General features: G+C 58.9%; 1 protein-coding gene across 4 annotated transcripts in view; it reads right to left on the bottom strand.

Annotated features, from left to right (window-relative positions):
• The window catches only part of KIF1A (kinesin family member 1A), a 66,296-nt gene that overhangs the window by 22,105 nt on the left and 24,938 nt on the right, over positions 1 to 19,253 (bottom strand). For 3 of the 4 annotated variants that reach the window (XM_064286385.1, XM_064286387.1, XM_064286386.1), the window contains 12 exons: positions 18,212 to 18,295; positions 16,596 to 16,776; positions 16,110 to 16,182; positions 15,751 to 15,844; positions 14,109 to 14,257; positions 13,585 to 13,763; positions 11,217 to 11,354; positions 10,244 to 10,507; positions 2,973 to 3,091; positions 1,126 to 1,211; positions 559 to 697; positions 175 to 343 (listed from right to left, as the gene is read on the bottom strand). In XM_064286385.1, the coding sequence (XP_064142455.1) occupies positions 175 to 343; positions 559 to 697; positions 1,126 to 1,211; positions 2,973 to 3,091; positions 10,244 to 10,507; positions 11,217 to 11,354; positions 13,585 to 13,763; positions 14,109 to 14,257; positions 15,751 to 15,844; positions 16,110 to 16,182; positions 16,596 to 16,776; positions 18,212 to 18,295 (1,675 nt within the window). The remainder of the gene's footprint in view (positions 1 to 174; positions 344 to 558; positions 698 to 1,125; positions 1,212 to 2,972; positions 3,092 to 10,243; positions 10,508 to 11,216; positions 11,355 to 13,584; positions 13,764 to 14,108; positions 14,258 to 15,750; positions 15,845 to 16,109; positions 16,183 to 16,595; positions 16,777 to 18,211; positions 18,296 to 19,253) is intronic. The other variant, XM_064286388.1, reaches the window with a different exon arrangement.

The following is a 19,253-nucleotide window of genomic DNA, read 5'->3' as shown; positions in this document are numbered from 1 at the left end:
GCCCCACAGGGGCACTTGGGACAGGGGCGGAACCCACACCACATTGGAGGCAAAAGGGGGCATGTGGGCATGCACACTGATCATGCCCCCCCCTCCCGCTCCCCGGCTTGTGTCGTGCTAACGGCAGAGAGCAAAGACCACCAGTGCCCCCGGAGACACAGGACACCGGCTCACTTGAACTGGCAGAAGATGTCAGCGTATTCAGCGGAGATGCTGGATGCCTGTAGGACTGTCACTCGGAAGGTGAAGGTGCTGCCGAGGCGGAGGTGGTCCAGGGCAGCGTCCAGGGGCCCATCCAGCATGGATTTCTCTGGGCTGTCTAGGAGGCCTTCAGGAGGCACTGCTGCTGGAGACCAAGTGGACAGTGATGTGATGGGGGACCCCAAGGGAACCTGGGCCTCCAGGGGTCAGGCAAGGAGCCCATGAAGGCCTTGGCTGTCTGTGGGGTTCATAGCTTGGGGGCTTGGAGGGGTTGGGTCTAGAGCTTGGTCTGCTGAGCGGGGATACCCACGTCTCTGTGTGCCTCAATGTCCTTGGCAGCTGAGCAGGACAGCCTACCTGAGCAGGTGTTGTTGTTGACCTCGTCAGCAGAGGGTCCCACATCAGCACCCTGGCCCTGGCCTTCCACGATGCGTAGCTCTTCCTGGGAGGTCCCTGAGCGGGACATCCCCACCACAGGGCAGGACTCGGACTGGAACTGTGGGGAGGAGGAGGAAGGCAGAGTCAGAGGGGATCCGGGAACTGATGGAGAGCCTACCCAGGGTGGGGCCATCCACAGTCCTGTCCAGGGCCCACCACCACCACTGCCCCTGTAAGTGTGGGCCTGAGCCTTCACAGACCTGTGTTCCAGATCTACCCTGCCTTGGATAGGACAACCACTTCCTGAGGCTTCAGTTCCCCGGCTATGAATTGGCCTCAAAGTCACCTTTGGGCTCTACAGTTTGTGGTTATCTGAAGAGTGAGCCATTTTAGTAACAGCTCACCACCTGCCCCTCAGCTCAGCAAGAGAAAGTGGCAGGGAAGGTGCAAAAGGTGTCTGATCTCCAACTATGCCTCATCACAAACATGGCACCCCAGTCAAGCATGCCACAGCCCTTGCTTCTGCCCACCTCATCCTCATAGTACCTTTTCGAAATGCTGGTCATCAAAGGAGATTTTGGCAGTTCCCGACTGGCGGACGCCTGAGCCATAATCGGGGGCTTCTTCATCAGCTGAAAGAGGAACCGAACAGGATAGTTGGGGACCAGCTCATCCCTGAGAGGTGGGTATGCTCAGAGCTCAGCCAAGCCTCCCCATTGGGAGGGGGTGCACAGGAACAGGACAGGTGGCAGGGCTCCGACCCACACTAGGGCAGCTGAGCCCTGGCAAAGCCCCAACACTGCCAACTGCAGCTCAGTAACCACAAGGGTGCCCCTCTTGGCACACCCGGACACCCAGCCTGTGCCACAGCAGGGTCCCAAAGTCAGCTGTTCTCTCAGCACAGCCCACTCTGATCAGTGCCGTGAACTTGACATTTTAAAAAACAAAATTCCAACAAACTAGACAACCTGGATGAAACGGATAAATTCCTAGAAACACACAAACTACCTAAATTGACTCCAGAAGAAACAGAAAATCTGAGCAGACCTGTTAAAGGGAAGAGATTGAATCAGTAATCAAAAACGTGCCAACAAAGAAGAGTCCAGGACCTGGTGGCTTCACTGGTGAATCTACCAAACATTTAAAGAATTCGCACCAAATTCTTCCCAAACGCTTCCAAAAATAGAGGAGGAAACAAGAGTTCCTGACATTCTGAGGCCAGCATTACCTTGGTAACAGCCAGGCAGAGACACAAGAAAACTACAGACCAATATCCCTTGTGAATATACGTGCAATGATCCTCTACAAAATACTACCAAACCAATCCAACAGTATGTTAACAGCATGGCAGCCATGACCAAGCAGGATTTATCCCAGGACTCGAGGTTCTACATACAAAAATCAATCAACTTAATACACCACATTAATGTTGGTGTCGTGTGCTGTCAGGTTGGTTTTCTTCTCAAAGGGAAAAAACAACCAGAAGGTCATCTCAACTGACCAGAAAAGGCATTTGCCAACATCCAACACCCTTTTATGACAAAAGTCCTCAGCAAACTAGGAATAGAAGGGAATTTCCTCAGCCTGATAGAGGTTTTTATAATAAACCCACAGCAAACATCATACTCAATGAGAAAACACTCTCTTCTCACCCCTCTTTTGTTTGAAGCTCTCAGTGGCTTCCCATTGTGCCTGGGATAAAGCCCGAAGCCCCTTTACCTGTTGCCTAAAGGCTTTTGACCCAGTTTCTGCCACCACTCCACTCTGGCCACTCTGGCTAAACACCTCCCCCGAGGGGACTTGCAGGCCTCCCTCCAGCGGCCTGGGCCTTCTGTTACACACCTCCACCCCTCCTACACCCAGTGCAGCCTGGGGGACTGTCACGCTGCCCCAGGGGATCCTTTGAGCACCAACACTCCTGGTTCTAGCCTGTGGCTTCCAGGGCAGGGCACGTAGCACTGATCTGCCATTGCCCAGTGGGGCCCAGTGCCAACCTGAGCCCATGGCCGAATCCCCCAAGTCTGTAGGTGTGGTCAGCGGCCTTTTCTAAGACTCCTTTGCCACCACAGCCACTGGACTGTGGGAATGTCATGTGTGGCCCAAAGTAAAATCAAGGGCACCCTATAAAGCGTCCTGCTTGATGGGATCCAGGTTCAACTGGCCCAGCCTGTCAGGATCCCAGGGAGAACCGAGAAAAGCCAAGGAGGGCAGAGACCCCCACCACCACCCCGGCAGAGTCTCCTCCTTGAGACAGCATCATTGCTGCTCCAGCTGCTGGGACGAGCCTGGAGTATCCCGACCCCTGCAGCTCCCACCCCAGAGCCCCCACCTGCCCACACAGTGCCTAGGAGACCCCTGCCCCCCAGGCACCCTCCGGGACGGCCTACACACACCTGAGATGGCCTGAACAGCCACTCGGAGGAAGCCCTTGACTTCGCCCTTCTCGCTGACAATGGCCACACGGTGCACCAGGGGTACAGGGTACAGTAGGTTGCTGAGATACACAAAGGCCCTGGGGAGAGGAGAGGCCGAAGTCAGGGCCGCCTGTACACTCCGACCAGAGGTGGCGGCAGGGCCCAGCCCACAACACGATGGACACGGAGCTGCAGAGCAGAGCAAGCGAAGCGGCCATAGCCAGCAGGGCAGCGAGCAGGTGGGCAGCCGGGCGTGGGGGTCCGTGGTGCTCAGAGGAGATGGAGGAGGCCCAGAGAGACATCGAGGAGGGAGGGAGTGGGCTGCAGAGAGCCGAGGGGGCAGGAGGGAGGAGTGAGGTGAGCGCAGGCCGTACCTGTCCAGTCCAGGAAGAACGTACTGGGGAGGGGAGGTTCCAGCCTGCTTCAAGAGGACTGGAGGGTCTGAGCAGGGCCTGGACCATAACCTACAACCCTAACACAGGCACTGATGCTGGCTGGCCCCCCATCCCTACTTCACCAAAAAAACAAAAAACCGACTGCTGTAGAGTTGATTCCAACTCATAGCAATCCCATAGGACAGGGAAGAACGGCCCCATAGGGTTTCCAAGGCTGTAATCTTTACGGAAGCCAACTGTTGCATCTTTCTCCCTCAAATGGCTGGCAGTTTTGAATCGCTGACCTCTGGTTTAGCAGCTGAGCGCTTTAACCACTGTGCCACCAGAGCTCCTCCTTTCCTTACTTCACAGGCCTCCACAATTTCTTTCTGAATCCATCCCTGGAAACGGCAGGGAGTCAGCCGAGCATGGATGGGCATGCCACCCACAGCCCAGTGCTGAGTGGGCTCTCTGAGAGGTGCCTAAGGATGGCCCCGGCTGCCTGGTGCGCCCCCTCAGCGACCCCACCCTGCTAGAGCTGGGAGGGGCTGAAGCAGGGGGGGCCACATGGGCAGCCAGGTGGCATTGGCCCTGTGTCCCTGCCAGGTGGGTGGCAGACATGGCACAAAACTCCCCTGCTGTTCCGGGCACCTTCTAGGGGTCACCATCCTGGTGGGGTCACCCTACTGGGGCAGAGGGAGTGAGGTGAGTATCGCTGACCCACTCAGGCTTCAGCTAGAAACCAGCCCTCATCTGCCCACCCACCCCTGACTTCCAGGTACAGCATCAACCCCTGAGAGGCACAGATATGAACAGCCCCAGCCCCCCACAAGGGCAGCGGGGAGGGGTCCTGGAGGAGGGGCACCAGAAGAGCAGGATTTGGACACAGGGGTGGGTGGGAGGCAGGGAAGGGCATACATGAACAGGTGTGGTCACCTGGCCGGGTCTAACGCAGTGCCAATGGCAATGACAGTGACGACGATGACGACCAGGAGGGAGCAGCTAGTGACAGACACCCAGTGAGTCCAGGTGCTTCTCAGGGGTCCTCACCCTGGCATGTCAGCCCCCAGGGGCATCAGGCAGTGTTTGTACACACTAGACTGGGGAGTGCTACTGGCACATAGTGGGCGGAGGCCAGGGATGCTGCCAAACACCCTACAATGCACAAAACGTCCCCGAAAGGACTACATGACCCAAAGGTGGACGGTGTGGCATGAGGATGCCTGTTGTACTGCGTGGCCTTGTTATGTTGCCCACGCTGCAGAAGGAGGGGTGTCACTGTCCACAGAAGAGGACCCACACTAATGCCAGCCCGGGGCTGCACCCAGTGGCTAGCCCCAGAGCCCTCGTTCTCACACCATGCTATGAGGGGGTGCAAAGAGAAAGGGGGCTATGGGAGCTCCCCGAGGACTGAGGGTGTCAGAGCAGACAGTGAGTCAGGGAGGGCTGTGTGTTTGACCAGGGAGGTGGAGGCAGGAAGAGCTCCAGAACCAGTCAGCATAAGGGTAGGTGAGGGGCAGGAGGCAGGAGTTGGAGGCTAGGTGGGGTCCAAAGGCGTAGCCCTGAGATGTCCAGGGCCTGAGCCAGGGTGCTGAGGCAGAGGGTCTGGGGACAGGGAGAGTTTGCCCTGCTCTGGCCAGGTGGGCGCTGGGGCCAAAGGTGGGTGGCTGAGGGTGTGTCACTTGTCCCTGGTTCACTCGCCCCAAGGTCAGACCCCAGGCTGTCCCTTGGCCTTGCCTATACCCCGCACACCCCACTCCAGCAGGAACAGCTTTGAGTGCCATACGCTGGGCACAGAGAAGGGTCAGACTCCTGAAGTGGCACTGATGACCCAGCCGAGTGGCCCAGAGATCAGAGACCTCAACATGCCCCAGCTGGCCACAAACACCCTGGCATACCTCTTAGGGGCCCTGGTCTTGCCACCCCCTCCCCACATCAGATGGCAGGGACCTGGGCACCTCCCTGGCTCCGTCTTTCTAACTAAATCCTCAGTTCTACCTAAATCTCCTCACAGTCCCCTTGGCTAACCCACCATTGTCTCCTGAAAGGAGCCTCCAGCTGCCTTCCTGCTGCCCCTACAGCCACATGGCAGCCAGGAGATCTTAGGGAGCCATCGGAACCTGCCCCTACACCACTGGATGAAGTCCAGGCTCCGGGCAGAGGCAGCATGGCCCACAAGTCCCCAGCCCTGACTCGCCCTCCTGATACTGCTCAGTCCCGCCCGCCCACACCAGCCGCTACTGGGCCCCTCTAGCAGATGTTCCAGGCCTCTAGCCTGCACCCTGAAGACCTCACTGGCCGGGCCTCTTCCAGGGAGTAGTGCCCACTGCAGCAAGGCCATGGCTGGGAGACAGAGAGGCCCTGAGGACGTGGAAAGTGGCCACACCAGGAGCAGACGCAGAGTACCACAGCCCTCACCACCCTCGGGCCTCAAGACGGGTGGGATGAGGACACAGTGTCAGGCACGAGGGCCCCTTAATCGGCACAGTGTCCCTGGAAGAAGAGGTCAGATGTTCAACCAGGGCTGCCCGGCCAGCAGGGTGGAGCCAGAGAGCTCAGAGCCCCGGTTGGCCCAGGCCGTCCCCTGGAAACCCAAGGGGTAGTTAAGAAGAGCTTCCTTCTGGCTAGCTGGCCAGGCTCTGGGACCCCGACTTGCAACAGGCACTGTCCTATCACTCTTGGAGCCACGGAGGTGACCCTCAGGCTTGTGGGCGCCTCTGGATTCATATTGGAAGGGACAAGGCTTCCCTAGCCCCAGTGGGTGCCCCTCTCTCTTCCTGAATTCCCAGAGTTAACACAGACCGGCTCCCGGCCTCTCCCACCCTGCTCCCCAAAAGGCTAGGCCCCAGGGATTTGGAGGCACATTCTAACCAACGGCCCGCTACACCGAGAGGGAAACCGAGGCAGAGGATCAGGCCTGGCCCAGGTCACATGGCGAGGCTGCAGCAACACAGGCCCCGCTTGGCTCCCCGCCAGGGCCTCTCTGCACCCCAAGCCTGCTCACCCAGAGTGGACGCTCTCCTGCCATATTGCTAGTGGTGAGCTCAGTAACAAGCTGTACACTGCACAGAGAAGTCAGCCACAAATTAGATGGGGGCGGGGCTCATGGACAAGGCCCAGACCCTCATAGGTCCTAGGCTCAACGTGAAGCAACATAAGAAAGGGCAATCCAATTAGAAGTGACAGCAACCACTACGTGCAGGGGTGAGCATGTGACGGGGCTGGAACAGGTAACTTCCAGCACCCTGGAAGGGGGAGGGTGTCCTGTCTCATGTGTCTAAGACATACAGTTTGTTCCCATCTCAAAGCTGATCTGGGACATGTCCTCCCCAAAGGAACATCTGAGTTCAACTGACGGCAAGGTCCCTCTCTTGGGCACACAGAATGCGGTGCCTTACACCTCAGACGGCACTCAGACCTGGTAATATGTTATCCACACCCCATTCTAGAGGAAGAAACTGAGGCACAAGGAGGAAAGGAAGTTGCAGGGCCAGAAGCTTAATAGAGCAGTTAATCAGTCAATTAGATAAATTCTTTCATGATCTTCCAGAATGCTCTCTCGTCAAAGGTAGAAAACTCAGACCCCCGTGCCACCCAGGGTAGCCACTGACCACGTTTCAACTGTCAGACAAGCTGGAACCAGCTGTGCCCCAGAGAGAGGGTTCCCCACAGGATGGGAGGCTGCAAGGGGCTCCCGGTTGGGGGCTGGGGTTATACCCCTTGGGTCTGTGGTTACCCTCTTCTCTGCCCTCCCAATCCGGCTGTGGGCAATGGGTATCCTCAGGCCCGTTCGCCGGGATGCCAAAGCCAGGACACCCAGGTGGGATCACAGACTCAGCAGCATCTCTGCTGCTGGCTGTTCCAGAAGGAAATGGAGGCTTGCTGGCTCCTCTCCCAGACCACAGTGGGGGACTTGCCTGAGCTGGAAGGGACCTCTGGGCCAGCACCCCACCCCATGGCCTGCGCCTGCCCCATGACCAGCATCCACCCAGAGGGAGCTGTGAGCCCAAGCCTGGGGACTACGTGGCACCCAGGCTACAGCAGGACATGGCCTCTTCCCAGGTCTCGCAGGACCCGCACCTGGCTGACTTCACTTTGAGGTGTGAGGTGCCAGGCACGTGGTGCAGGCCTGAGGGACCCACGACTTTGCCCCCCACCCACCAGGTGCCAGAGACCACCTGGCATCAGCTCCCACCACTGTGGGGGCCAGGACCCAGACCCTGGACACCTGGCTTGGGCACGGCACATGGACAGCTCTGGGTCCCTGGGCTGAGAGGCTCCACCTTGGCCATGCTAGCAGAGTCAGCCCAGCGTGCGGAAGGCACCACTACGCAGTCCCCAGGGCTCGGAGTGGGCACCCAGGCCCTCCGTCTGCACCCAGAGTCCTGGACCCTGTCCCTGGACAGCGCCTCTGCTCCCTGGATCCTTCCTCCCCCTCCGCAGCCCCTGCCTGCCCAGCCTTCTCCTGTGCTACCCCCTTTCTGGAAGCATCGGTGGTCCAGGCAGGGAGAACTAGCCTTAAGAGCCCCAGGCCAGTTTTCTGTCTAGGCAGCAGGAATCAGGAGGCTCTGTGGCCTACAACCCCTCCCCAATTCACCTGGCGCCCCAGATGCTAGAGAGAGAGCCCCTTGGCCCTGCCAAGGACCAACCCAGGGCTGGGGAAAGGGGCCCTGGCTCAGGAGAAGTGGGGTCCCCGCTTGGCGGCCTCGCCTAGAGGGGAGAGTACCTTGAAGCAGACTGAAACCCCCTCCCAGAGAGAAAGGAGGCGGGCGGGACAGGCAGAGCCGGGGGTGCGGGAGGGAGGAGGCAGGCGCTGGCCACAGGTTGGTGAGGCAGAGACGCATGCTGGCTGAGAAGAGCCTTTCAAAAGAAGACAGAATGAGGCCCCCAATTTTGCTGAAGCTTTGGAGGAGAGCCAGCAGCTACAAAATGGTGAAAGGAGCTAAAAGATGGGGGTTCACCCACAAACCCGTGGAAGCACACGTCACAGGGCAGGCAGGCGGGCCTGCACAGCTGCTGCATGAAGCCAAATTGTGCCAAACCAAAAAGATTGTCCAGAAGCTTCCGAACGAAGCCCTTGGCAGAGGCCCCATGATGCCAGGCGGCCAGGCCTCGCATAGATTACTTCGGTTTGGTTTGTTTGTTTTGTAAAATCTCAAATTCACAAGGAGAAAAAAAAAGTGTTGGAAGGACCCAGCTCTTTTCGGCCGAGACTGTGAGAGCCCACCCCGTTTCTGCTCGCGTCCTTGACCCCCTGCACCCCCTGGTCTCGCAGCCACCTCACAGCCTCTCAGGAGCCACCCCCCTAGCCACCCCGGCTCAGCAGGTGAGGGGGCATGGCAGCCCCAGTACTCTGACCTCAGGGGGCTGTTCCTCACTCTTGGGCTCAGCAGAGCCCAGACCCAGGACATCATGGGGGACAGCGCACAGGGTCTGACGCAGCGGGGCAGCATGTCACAGGCGCGACTGGCCCAATAGCCTCAGGGGAAACTAATCAGAACCAATCCATGGTGCTGATGTGCACCCACAGGAACATTTCCTTCTGAGGATGGCTGGGGCTCCCAGTGTAGACCCCAATATCTGGAGGTCACCGTCAACTTTCAGCATTGGGGCTCCAAAGTCAAGGCTTCTAGAAACTTCTATCGGGCTAGCCCAAGGGAACAATCTCAAACTCCTAAAAAAGTTTCTATTAAAAATTATCTTTTTCTATACCTAAAATACGTAAAACCTGTTTCATGAGCCGAATTCCCCACGACAGCCTTGTTTCCAAAGCTTCCCCTCACCTGTCTGGCCTCCATTTCACAATAATAAAACCATGCGTGGTGCGCTGTAATTGCCAAATCTGCCTGCAGGATGCCTCTCCCCCCCTCCTGCCAGGCGTGGTCCCTGACGGCCTCTGTCCCCTCTCGACCTCTGCCTCGCCTTGCCCATCTGGGAGACATATCCCCAGCAGTTCTCTGCAAAGGGCACAGCTGGTATCTCTCACCACGGCAACCTGGAGGTCAGCAGGGATGGTCCTGTCCTCACCTTCACACAGGAGACAGGCTGGGAGACAGGCAGAGTCAGCCCCGGCTTCAGGGGTAGGTGACCGAGCTCCCGCAGGCTCCTGAGCTGAGGCCTGCCCCTCACCAAGCACCGGCCCCTCCTGCCCTCCCTCCGGCCTCCTCAGGACTCCTCCCCCCTTCCCTGTAAAACAACCCTGAGTGTCTCCAGGCTCCATGAACCTCCAGTGGAGAAGTGCCATCAGCTGGGAAGAAGCAGGAGGTGAAGCTGGTCCGAGGTGTCAGCTCGGGGGCCTGCCTCACCTTCCAAATGTCCCCTCGGGCTGGCTCAAGAACTCCTAGAGGATTTTGGGCATCTGGGGCCTGGTTGGCATTCCCATCCCCCCTCCCACAGCCTCTGCAGAAATAATCCCACCTGCCCAGCTGGGTGACCCGCGCTCAGGTCTGTGCCCGGGGCCACAGATGCAAGCTCAGGGCCACCCTGCCCTTTCCATAACTGGTACCCTGGCTCTGCCTTGCCCCAGCCAAAGCGTCATGAAGACCAACTGAGAAGACGAGTGTTCTGGAATGTGCCGTGGGGAGCCTTTGTGCTCCCTCGAAGCCCTCTCCTGGGGGAGGCCAGCCCCTCTGTCTGCCCCACTGCCCAGGGAACACACCTGGGTCCCTCATACCTGGGTCCTGCATATCTGGGTCCCTCACACCTGGGTCCCTCACATCTCGGTACCCTCACACCTGGGTCCCCTCACACCTGAGTCCCTCACACCTGGGTCCCTCACACCTGGGTCCCGCCCTGTGGCGGCCGAATTATGCCCCAGCAGTGCTCTGTGCAAAAGAGCTGGGTCCTTCCCAGCATGCGCGCCTCGATCTCACCAACCTTCCTACTAAACTGAACAGGGGGGGCCGGTCGTAAAACGGGTCCCGGCCGTGGCACAGCGCGTGCTCCGGAAAGACGTCGTCTTCCTCCAGGTCCTCCTCCTCCTCCTCCTCCTCCTCCTCCTCCCCCATGCTCTGCTCCTCGGCCGGCTCGGTGACATCGGAGTCGGGGCTCGAGAAGGTGGGGGAGGGGGTGAGAGCAGCCATGCGCTCGCTCATGCATGTGTTGAGAAGTGGGTAGCTGCTGCAGCCAGAGATGACTGAACTGAGGTTAGTACGACAAGACAGAGAGAGGTTAACACCAGCAACTTGCGGGGGCGGGGTGGGGCGGGGGAGCATCTCTCTAAAACCAAACACACAGGCCATCAAGAATGCAGCTTTCAAAGATGAGAAAATCCAAAAGGTACCCCATCTCCAGGCTTAGAAAGAAACAGCAAGGTGTGGTAGGCCAAAAGGTGCCAGAAGGTACTGGAAGGTACCATGGAAGGCACCGGCTGGTTTAATGGAGAATAGGGGTGTGACTGAGGCCGTGTAAGACCTCATAAGCTTGGTCCCGTGGGTGCAGGGGGCCTCAGATTGGGAGACGAGGGAAAGGTGGTCGGTGAGGGTCTGGGGTGACACGGTCCTGCTCCCTGCTCACCCTCAAGGCCATGAGGTGACCCCAGAGACCTGCCCAAGGCCCAGGGATGCTTGGGTATCTTACATGTTCACACACGTAGACATGTGCCACCTGGTGGCTGCAGCCCTGCAGCAGGTGTAGGGACAATACCGGGACCCCGCGCCAGGTCCCCTGAAATCACAGGGCCTCCGAATATGGAGGGTGGGCTGGGGCACTACAAGCCGGGGGACGACGGGGGGGTGCAGTCTGGGCAGGCACGTGAAGGGGTGTCTCGCTGGCTCCCTTCCCCACACCAGGGTCCAGGCCTTGGCTCTCTCTCCCTTTCACTCTCCCAGCTGGGGGAGGGGGCACCCACCTGCCCACGAGCCGGAACCAGGGGAAGCGGTCGTAGAAGGGGTCTCCACCGGTGACCACGTTGTCACAGTCCTCGATGATGCTGGAGGGCACCTCGGCCGCTCGGTCGTACATCTCCCGCATTAGGTCTAGGCGTTGCCTGTGGAGACCGAGGGGTCAGTGGGCGCAGCCCAGCTCCAGCCACAGCTCCCTGTTTGGCCCTGGTCATTCCTGGACCCAAATGCCTCGGCCAACTGCCAGTGGCAGGTTTCTGGTGAAACACGCAAGTTTACCAGGAATCCCTCCCAAATCTACCAAACAACAACAAAGCGATCTTAACAGGTAGGATGGGCCAGGACAAGCCCACAGGATGAGGACTGAAGAGGGGGCGGCTGTGCTTGGAAGCTGGGAAGCCGATGGGAAGGGGGAGAAAATCCCAACTGAAGCTGGCTGGTGTGGGGAGGGCTCAGAAATGGGGCCCCACGCAGAACCTGGAAGGTTAGGAGTCGGGACAGATTGGTGCTGGGGACGCAGAACACTAATACTTTAAACATTACCGTTCCCAGGAGAAAGCGTCATACAAGGAAGGACATGCAAAGTCAGGCTGTCACTTCTAGCCTATCGGACTGTGAGAGAATAAACTTTTCTTTGTCAAAGCCGTTCACTTGTGGCATTTCTTTTATAGAAGCACTAGGTGACTAAGACAAGTGTGCCAAGTTCCTGAAGGGTCATTGAGCTGCACACTTACGGTATGTGCGTTTTCCATACGCACGTGACACTTTAAGAGTTTTTAAAAAGTTACACAGGGCATGGGACAAGCCTTTGATGTGTGGTATTGTCCAGGGCATTGCAGGACCCATCGTTCCTGGGCCCCGCCCACCAACTGTCAACAAAACAAAACAAAAACCAAATGTGCGAGTTCAAGTGTGAGTGTGTGACTGTATGTGTGTCTTCCAAGGTGTGTGAGTGTACGTGTGTGTCCATGAGTGTATGAGTAGCTGCCAAGGTGTGTGAGTATGTGAGTGTGTGTATGTTTGTGAGCATGTGTGCATGTGTGAGTATGTGAGTGTGTGTGGGTGTATGCATGTCTGCCAAAGTGTGTGTGTGTGTATGTGTCTATATGAGCGTGTGTCTGCCCATGTGTGTGTGAGTATGTGCATGTTTGTGACTGTGTAACTGTGCTTGTGAGTGTGTGTGAGTGAACGTGAGGGTACGCGTGTCTGCCAATGCGTGTGAGACTGTGAGTGAGTATATCAGCATTTGCGTGTATTCAAGCATGAATTATTGTGTGTGTGTTGGGTGCCTGAGTGTGTGTGACTGTCTATATGAACGTGTTTGTGTCTGTGAATGAATTGTACAAGAAAGGAAAGTTTATGAGTGTGATTATGTCTGAATGTGTGTGAGTGTACTTGTGAGCATGCATGCCTATGTGTGAGTATGCACGTCTGCCAATGTGTGTGTTATTTGTTAGTGTGAGTGTGCTTGTGTGTGGGTATGTGAGTGACTGTGTGTGTCTGCCAATGTTTGAGTGTAGGTGTGTATACAAGTATGTATGTATGTGCACGTGTGTGTATGTGTGTAATAAGCATGCGTGAGTATACATATGTGTATATGCATGCAAGTGTGTATTTATGCACGTGGGTAGTGTGCATGTGTGTGTGGGCATGTGTATGAGTGTGGTGAGTGCGGGTAGAACTTTAGGAGAGACACCATCTCTCAAGTTGAGCAATGGAGGAGGCAGCGGGATAGCAGAACATGTGTGTGTGTGTGAGAGTGTGTGAGTGTGAGAGTGTATGAGTGTGAGTGAGCAGTGGAGGAGGCAGTGGGACAGCAGAACGTGTATGAGTGAGTGTGTATGTGACTGTGTGTGTGAGCCTGAGTGTATGGGTGTCTGTGAGTGAGCAGTGGAGGAGGCAGCAGGACAGCAGTGGCCTCCTCGGCTCCCTCCTCACCCTCAGCCCAGCCCCCCCCCATGGGGCTTCCTCCACAGCCCCCCTCACCTCTACTGGGTTGGCCAAGGGAAACGTCTCCTGCAGGGGTGGGGTGGAGGAGTGAGAGGTGGGGTGCTCCTCCCCCCATCCCTGTGTGGCCCAGCTCAGGTAGCCCAGCTCCGCCTGGCTGTCACACCACCGCCCTGCACTTCAGGCCCAGGCAACAACTCCCTGCTTGTCCCTGCCAGCCCTGCTGCTGCCCGCAGCCCTGCCCTCATCCCCCAGCAGCACTGTGATGAGCCGGTGGCCCTCTGGCCTTCACCTGCCCCTTTCTCCATGGAAACACTAAAATGTCTCTCGACCATGCTAGCATCAGGAGATACTCCATTTCTGTGGCCTCGGCCCAGGACCCCGCCTGCCCTGTCCACTGTCTACCCCCTGCCCGTCTACTAGCCACACCTGAGCTTCTCCAGTGTCCAGTAGTGAGTGGCCCCATTCTTCTGGTCCTGCACCTCCACGGCCACAATGGTGCGGGGAAAGGGACGCGTCTCCCTGTCTTTGGCGGCCTCGGGGGGCAGCAGGTCGGGGGGCAGTGGGGAGTACAGCGTGTCCGTGAGGAGGACAAACTGGAACTGGACCTGGGGCAGGCGGGAGGGGCCATATGTCAGCCCCATGGGGTGACCGGGTTCCCCAGGGGTGCCCGCCCCACCTCCCGGAGGCCTGTCCCGAGACCCCTCTGCACCCACAACCGTTCACCAGAACCTTCCAGCTATCCTGGAGCGAAAGCTGCGCCTGCCCACCACCAGCCCATTGGCCTGAGTTCCCCCACCGCCTGCCCTTCTTGGGATCCAGGTGAGGTGGGGTCCATTCCACTCTCCCAGGCTGGTTGATGCCCCATCCCAGCTGTGAGCCAGGGTCCCCATCACTCATGGATGGGCCATTGTCTCTGATACATGCTACTGACTGGCAGGGAGGGGGCCCACCTTCTTCTTGAGCTCCACGCTGATGGCATTGGCCTCCTTGAGGAAAATGGCATTACCCCACAACAGGTCACGCAGGGACGTGAACTGGTACCACTTCCACTTCCGGAAGGCCCACAGTGCCAGCTCACACTCCCGTTCCGTCCACTGGACTGTGGAGACAGGCACGTGGTCATCATGGGAGATGCCATGGCCTGCCTGCCAAGCATCCTGGCCTCAAGGAGGCTGAGTGGACAAGACAGCCCTGGTCACTCTGTAGGACTGCCCTGAGCCGACCCCATGCCCTTGCAGCCAGCACTGCCAGCAGGGCTGGAGCTAAAGGTGGCCCTACCCCAGGGTCGCTGTGACTAGAGGTGACAGGAGGAGGCCCAGGCCCCTGTTCCACACACACTTCTCTTCCGGGCCCAGAGAGAAGGAGGCAGGAGAAAGAGCTGCCTGAGGAGCAATGTGCAGAGGCCCGTGTACCCCAAAGAGCAGAGGCCTCAACTCCATGAGCTGGCTGGGAGCTGAAGGGAAGCTCAGCACAGACCACGGGAGCCTCACAGCCAAGTACAGTCCCACGCCATTGGGGGTTGGCATCCGTGGGAGAGGAGGCAGGTGGGCAGGTAGCCCTCACCCTCACCCAGCTCACATGCCCTCTCTGAGCCAGGACTCCAGGAAGGCTGGTCCTGGCCCCAGGGCTCTACCCTGTGCTCCCCACGCCCCTACCGGCCTTCAGCTGCCCACCCAGAGCCCATACTTTGGGCGGGAAGGAGCCTTGGTGGGCAGATGAGGCAACAAAGTCCAGACCACAGAAGAGGCCTGCTTGCCCAAGGTCACATATAGGCCAGAGGCTGAGATGGATACGAACTTGTCCCCAACTCCATACCCTCAGACCCCAGGACAGCCAGCATTCGACATCCAGCTCACGAGCAAACCCTCAGACAGGGAATTCTGAGGGGAGGTGGAGCAGTCTCCGTCCTGGAGGGACATCAGACACATGGCTGGCTGGGTGGGGTGAGCCAGGGCCACTCCATCACCCATCAGAACCAGCTTGTGTGCACATGTGTAAGTACATTGTGTGTGTACAATGTGCACATATGTATGTGTGTGCACGTGCATTTTATATGTGCATGTTTGTATGTGCACATGTGAAAGCATTGTGTATGTACGTATGGCATGTGCACATGTATGTGTGAATGCGCATTTACACGCATGTGTGTGCATTCATGTGCCTTCAGATCTATGTGTGTGTGACTCTGTATATACACAGGATGCACACATGTATGTGCATGTGTGTTCACTGCATACACGTGTGAGCACATGTGCGTATGGCACATGCACACGTACGTGTGTTTATGTATCTGTGTGCGTGTGTGTACGTGCTCGTGTCCTTTAGAACCAGCACGTGCACACATGTGTATGTCATGTACACTCATGTGTATGCATGTTTGTATGTGCACATGTGTGCACTGTACCTGTGTGTGCATCCCTGTTGCATTACAGCCCCCCTGAGTCCCACCTTGGTGGACGCTCCCAGGAATGAGGTGCCCTCTCCTGGGGGGGGGGCAGGCTGGGGCCTCAGGGCAAAGCGATGACCACTGACCTCCAGAAGGACCTGGGGCTACCTCTTCTCCAAGACCCCTCCCCACTCAGGCCCTCTCACCTTCATCTTCCAGCTCCTCCTCCTCCTCGTTCACCTCTGGGTAGTACTTGGAGTCCATCTGCTTCTTCAGGGCCTCCAGCTTACTCTCATAGTCCTGTGGGGGGAGGAGGCCACACCAGCTGGCTCAGCCCCTCCACAGCTCTCCTGGCCTGGGTGGGGCTGCCCCCGGGGAGCCTGGACACGTCCTCGCCACATCCCACTCTGTAGGGGCAACTGAGGGCTGGGCAGGTGCGCAAGGGTGGGCTCTGGGAAAGCAGGCACACCCCAGCTTCTCCAGAGCCCCCGACCACCCAGCGTGGGCCAAGAGCCTGGGCAGGGGCTCCCCAGGGTGTGGCATGTAGATGGGGCTGGGTCCTCACCAGCCTCTGCTGCTCCAGCAGGTAGGTGGCCTCCTCCCGCTCCTTGCGGTACTGGTCCTCCAGCTCCTGGAGCCTGCGGGGGCCAGGGGTGAGCAGGCACTGAGGATGTGGGGGCACTGGGGCATGGCGGCCCTACCTCTGCTCTGCCCCCCACTTCTGCTCTCCACCTCATCTCAGCCCCACCTGCCTCACCTCTGCCCCTCTCTTCTCCCCTCGCCTCTGCCTCTCCACCTCTGTCTCCCTCACCATTCCCCACTCCTGCTCCCTTCACCTCTCTCCCACCCCTGCCCCACCAGCCTCACCTCTGCTCCCTCTCCTGCCCCCATCTCCCACCCCTGCCCCACCCATCTCACCTCTGCTCCATCTCCTGCCCCTGCCCTGCCTGCCTCACCTCTGCTCCATCTCCTGCCCCCTCACCTATCTCCCACCCCCGCCCCGCCCACCTCACCTCTGCTCCCTCTCCTACCCCTGCCCCGCCCACCTCACCTCTGCTCCATCTCCTGCTTCATGTCGATGCCCTGTTTCTCCAGCAGCTCTCGCTGGGCGAAGGCCCAGTCCACGGGCTCAGCGGGCGTCTCCGCGCAGGGCGTGCGCTCCCGCTCTTGCCGCGCCTGCTCCGGGTGGTTGAAGCGGAACACGTGGCTCTTCCCCATGATAATGCGATTCCCTGGGGTGAAGGCCAATGATGTGAGGGTGAAGGAGGGAGAAGAAGAAAAGAGGGGTGCCGGTGCCCACTTGAACAGCCTGCAGCCTCTCCACCTCGAGGGGCCCTGCCGGCTGCCATCCAGGTGCTCAAGCCAGAACCCAGGGGCACCGATACCCGTCCTTAGCCTACATCCCCTTCACCGTACCCCTCCCTGGTCAGGCCACCCCACACCTGGGTCTGGACAGGCCTCCTCACTCCCCAATCCAGCTGAGCCCCGCACCCATGTCTGTAATCCTCCCTGAGCCCCCTGCCCCATGTCTGCAGTCCTCCCCAGGCCCCCCACCTGTGTCTGTAATCCTCCCTGGGCCCCCCACCTGTGTCTGCAGTCCTCCCCGGACCCCCCACCCATGTCTGTAGTCCCCCCCGGGCCCCCCACCTGTGCCTGTAATCCTCCCTGGGCCCCCCACCCCATGTCTGCAGTCCTCCCTGGGCCACCCACTGACCTCTATGTTTACAGTCCTCCCCAGGTCCCCGCCTGTGTCTGCAGTCCACCCTGAGCCCCCCACCCCGTGTTTGAAGTCCTCCCCAGGCCCTCCATTGACCCCCATGTTTGCAGTCCTCCCCGGGCTCCTCCCCCCGCGGGCTCTGTGTCTGCAGGTCAGTCTGCCCTCACTCCTGCTGGCTGCCTGCAGCATGTCACCTCCTCCGTCCATCCTGCCCTCGGGCCTGGATGCAGCTCAGCTCAGCTCAGGCACCAGGAAGGAACCCAGACTGAGGTTCCTTCTCAACCCAGGCTCTGCCTGAGCCCCTGGGCATCAGGGACACCACAAAATGTCCAGTGGAGGATGGAAGCAGCTGTCTGAGTTGGCGCCACTCCCTCGAATGGCACCAACCAAACACACTCACCAGTGGCTGACCCAGCTCCCACCCCCTGGATCAGCTGCACAGGGACCCCACCCCCTCCACAGCTTTCCTGGGGCCCAAAGGTAGGACCCCTGTGCCCTGGGGGTTTCTACAGAGGCTAAAAGCTAAGCCCTTAAGGGGTGGGTGGGTGGATGGGACAGGAAGCCAGTGTCCACCCCCAGCCCTTCCTGTCCCTTCCACCTCCCCCAGGCTGTCACCCAGTAGAGCCACCTTCTAAATTTTTACTTTTCTAAAGAACAGACTTTAATACGTGTGTGTGTCCTAGAACACTGGTGGTCTCTACTCCCAGAGCCAAGCCCAAACCCGGGGTGCTGACTGCAGAGGCTGCGGGCCGCTGCCCCTCTGCAACAGCCCCTCCCTGCCGGGTCCCATCAGCCCTGGAGAATGGTGCTGCCAAGTGAGAGCAGACGGGCAGAGCAACGGGCCTCCGGAGAAGGGGCGACCAGGCATGGGGGCAGGGCTCCCTCATGGCCCTATGCGCCAGTATGCAGTGGGTGTGGGCTACAGGGATGGGCCCACACCCCTGCCATACCTGACCGAAGGATGCTGGGCTCTGTGACTTTCTTGCCGTTGACGTAGGTGTCTGCACCCTCACAGGGCTCCAGGGTCACCACTGCTGTGGGACAGATGGGGCGGGGGCCGGGAGGGGCCGTGAGGGGCCATGAGGGGCTGTCCACACTTCCCCTACCTATGCAGGGGCACCACAATGCCTCTCTCCTCTCTGCTAGTTGCAAAGACACCTAGGTTGGGCCTCAGAGCAGCGAGGGGCATCCCACTTAACAGAGGGAAGTGACCCCTGGGAAGGAGACCTATGTGCCTGAGTTAGAGTGCCAGGCCGTCCATGGGGACTGACCCGGGCGCCAGACACTAGCCCAGGGCTCTCTCAAGGTTTTGGCTAAGGGCATGATGAGGAAACAGGGGCTAATATCTCCGGGCCCCAGTGATGCAGCGGTTAAGCGCTCGCCTGCTAACCAAAAGCTTGGTGGTTTGAACCCATCAGCAGCTCCACGGGAGAAAGCTGTGGCAGTCTTTCCTGTAAAGATTATAGCCTTCGAAACCCTATGGAGCAGTTCGACTCTGTCCTAGAAGGCCGATATGAGTCGGAATCCACTTGTGAGCAATGGGTTTGGTTCTTTTTTGTTTTACTGGAGCCCCAGGGCCTTAGGCCATCAACATGGGTCGGGGTGGGGGGGTGGTGCAGGGCTTTGTGGGCAGAGCAGCACTGGGGCCACCATTCTGAGATGGCCCCAGAGGCCATGGGGGCCTGGAGGGAGCACGCCCTCAAACTGGGCAGATGGCTGCTCCATACCAACACGGAAATGGGAGTTAAAAATCGCTTCCCTTCCCATGTCTGGAGCCCCCTCCTCACATAGATACGGTCCTGTCCACCGGCCCCCATGGCCGCCAAGCTCCTGGCCAGCAGCCTTGGGCACAGGGAAGGTGAGGAGGCAGCTGGCCTCTGCCCCCACCCCACTTGCAGCCTCAGAGAGACGAAGCTTTCCAGGCGCTGGGCCCCCAGGGTGAGGGAGAAGCCAGTCATTCCAACTACCTTCCTAGTGGAGCTTCATCCCCAA

The sequence above is a fragment of the Loxodonta africana genome, chromosome 6 (genome assembly GCF_030014295.1).
Source record: "Loxodonta africana isolate mLoxAfr1 chromosome 6, mLoxAfr1.hap2, whole genome shotgun sequence".
Taxonomy (NCBI): Eukaryota; Metazoa; Chordata; class Mammalia; order Proboscidea; family Elephantidae; genus Loxodonta; species Loxodonta africana.
This window is presented reverse-complemented; position numbering and strand designations above follow the sequence as displayed.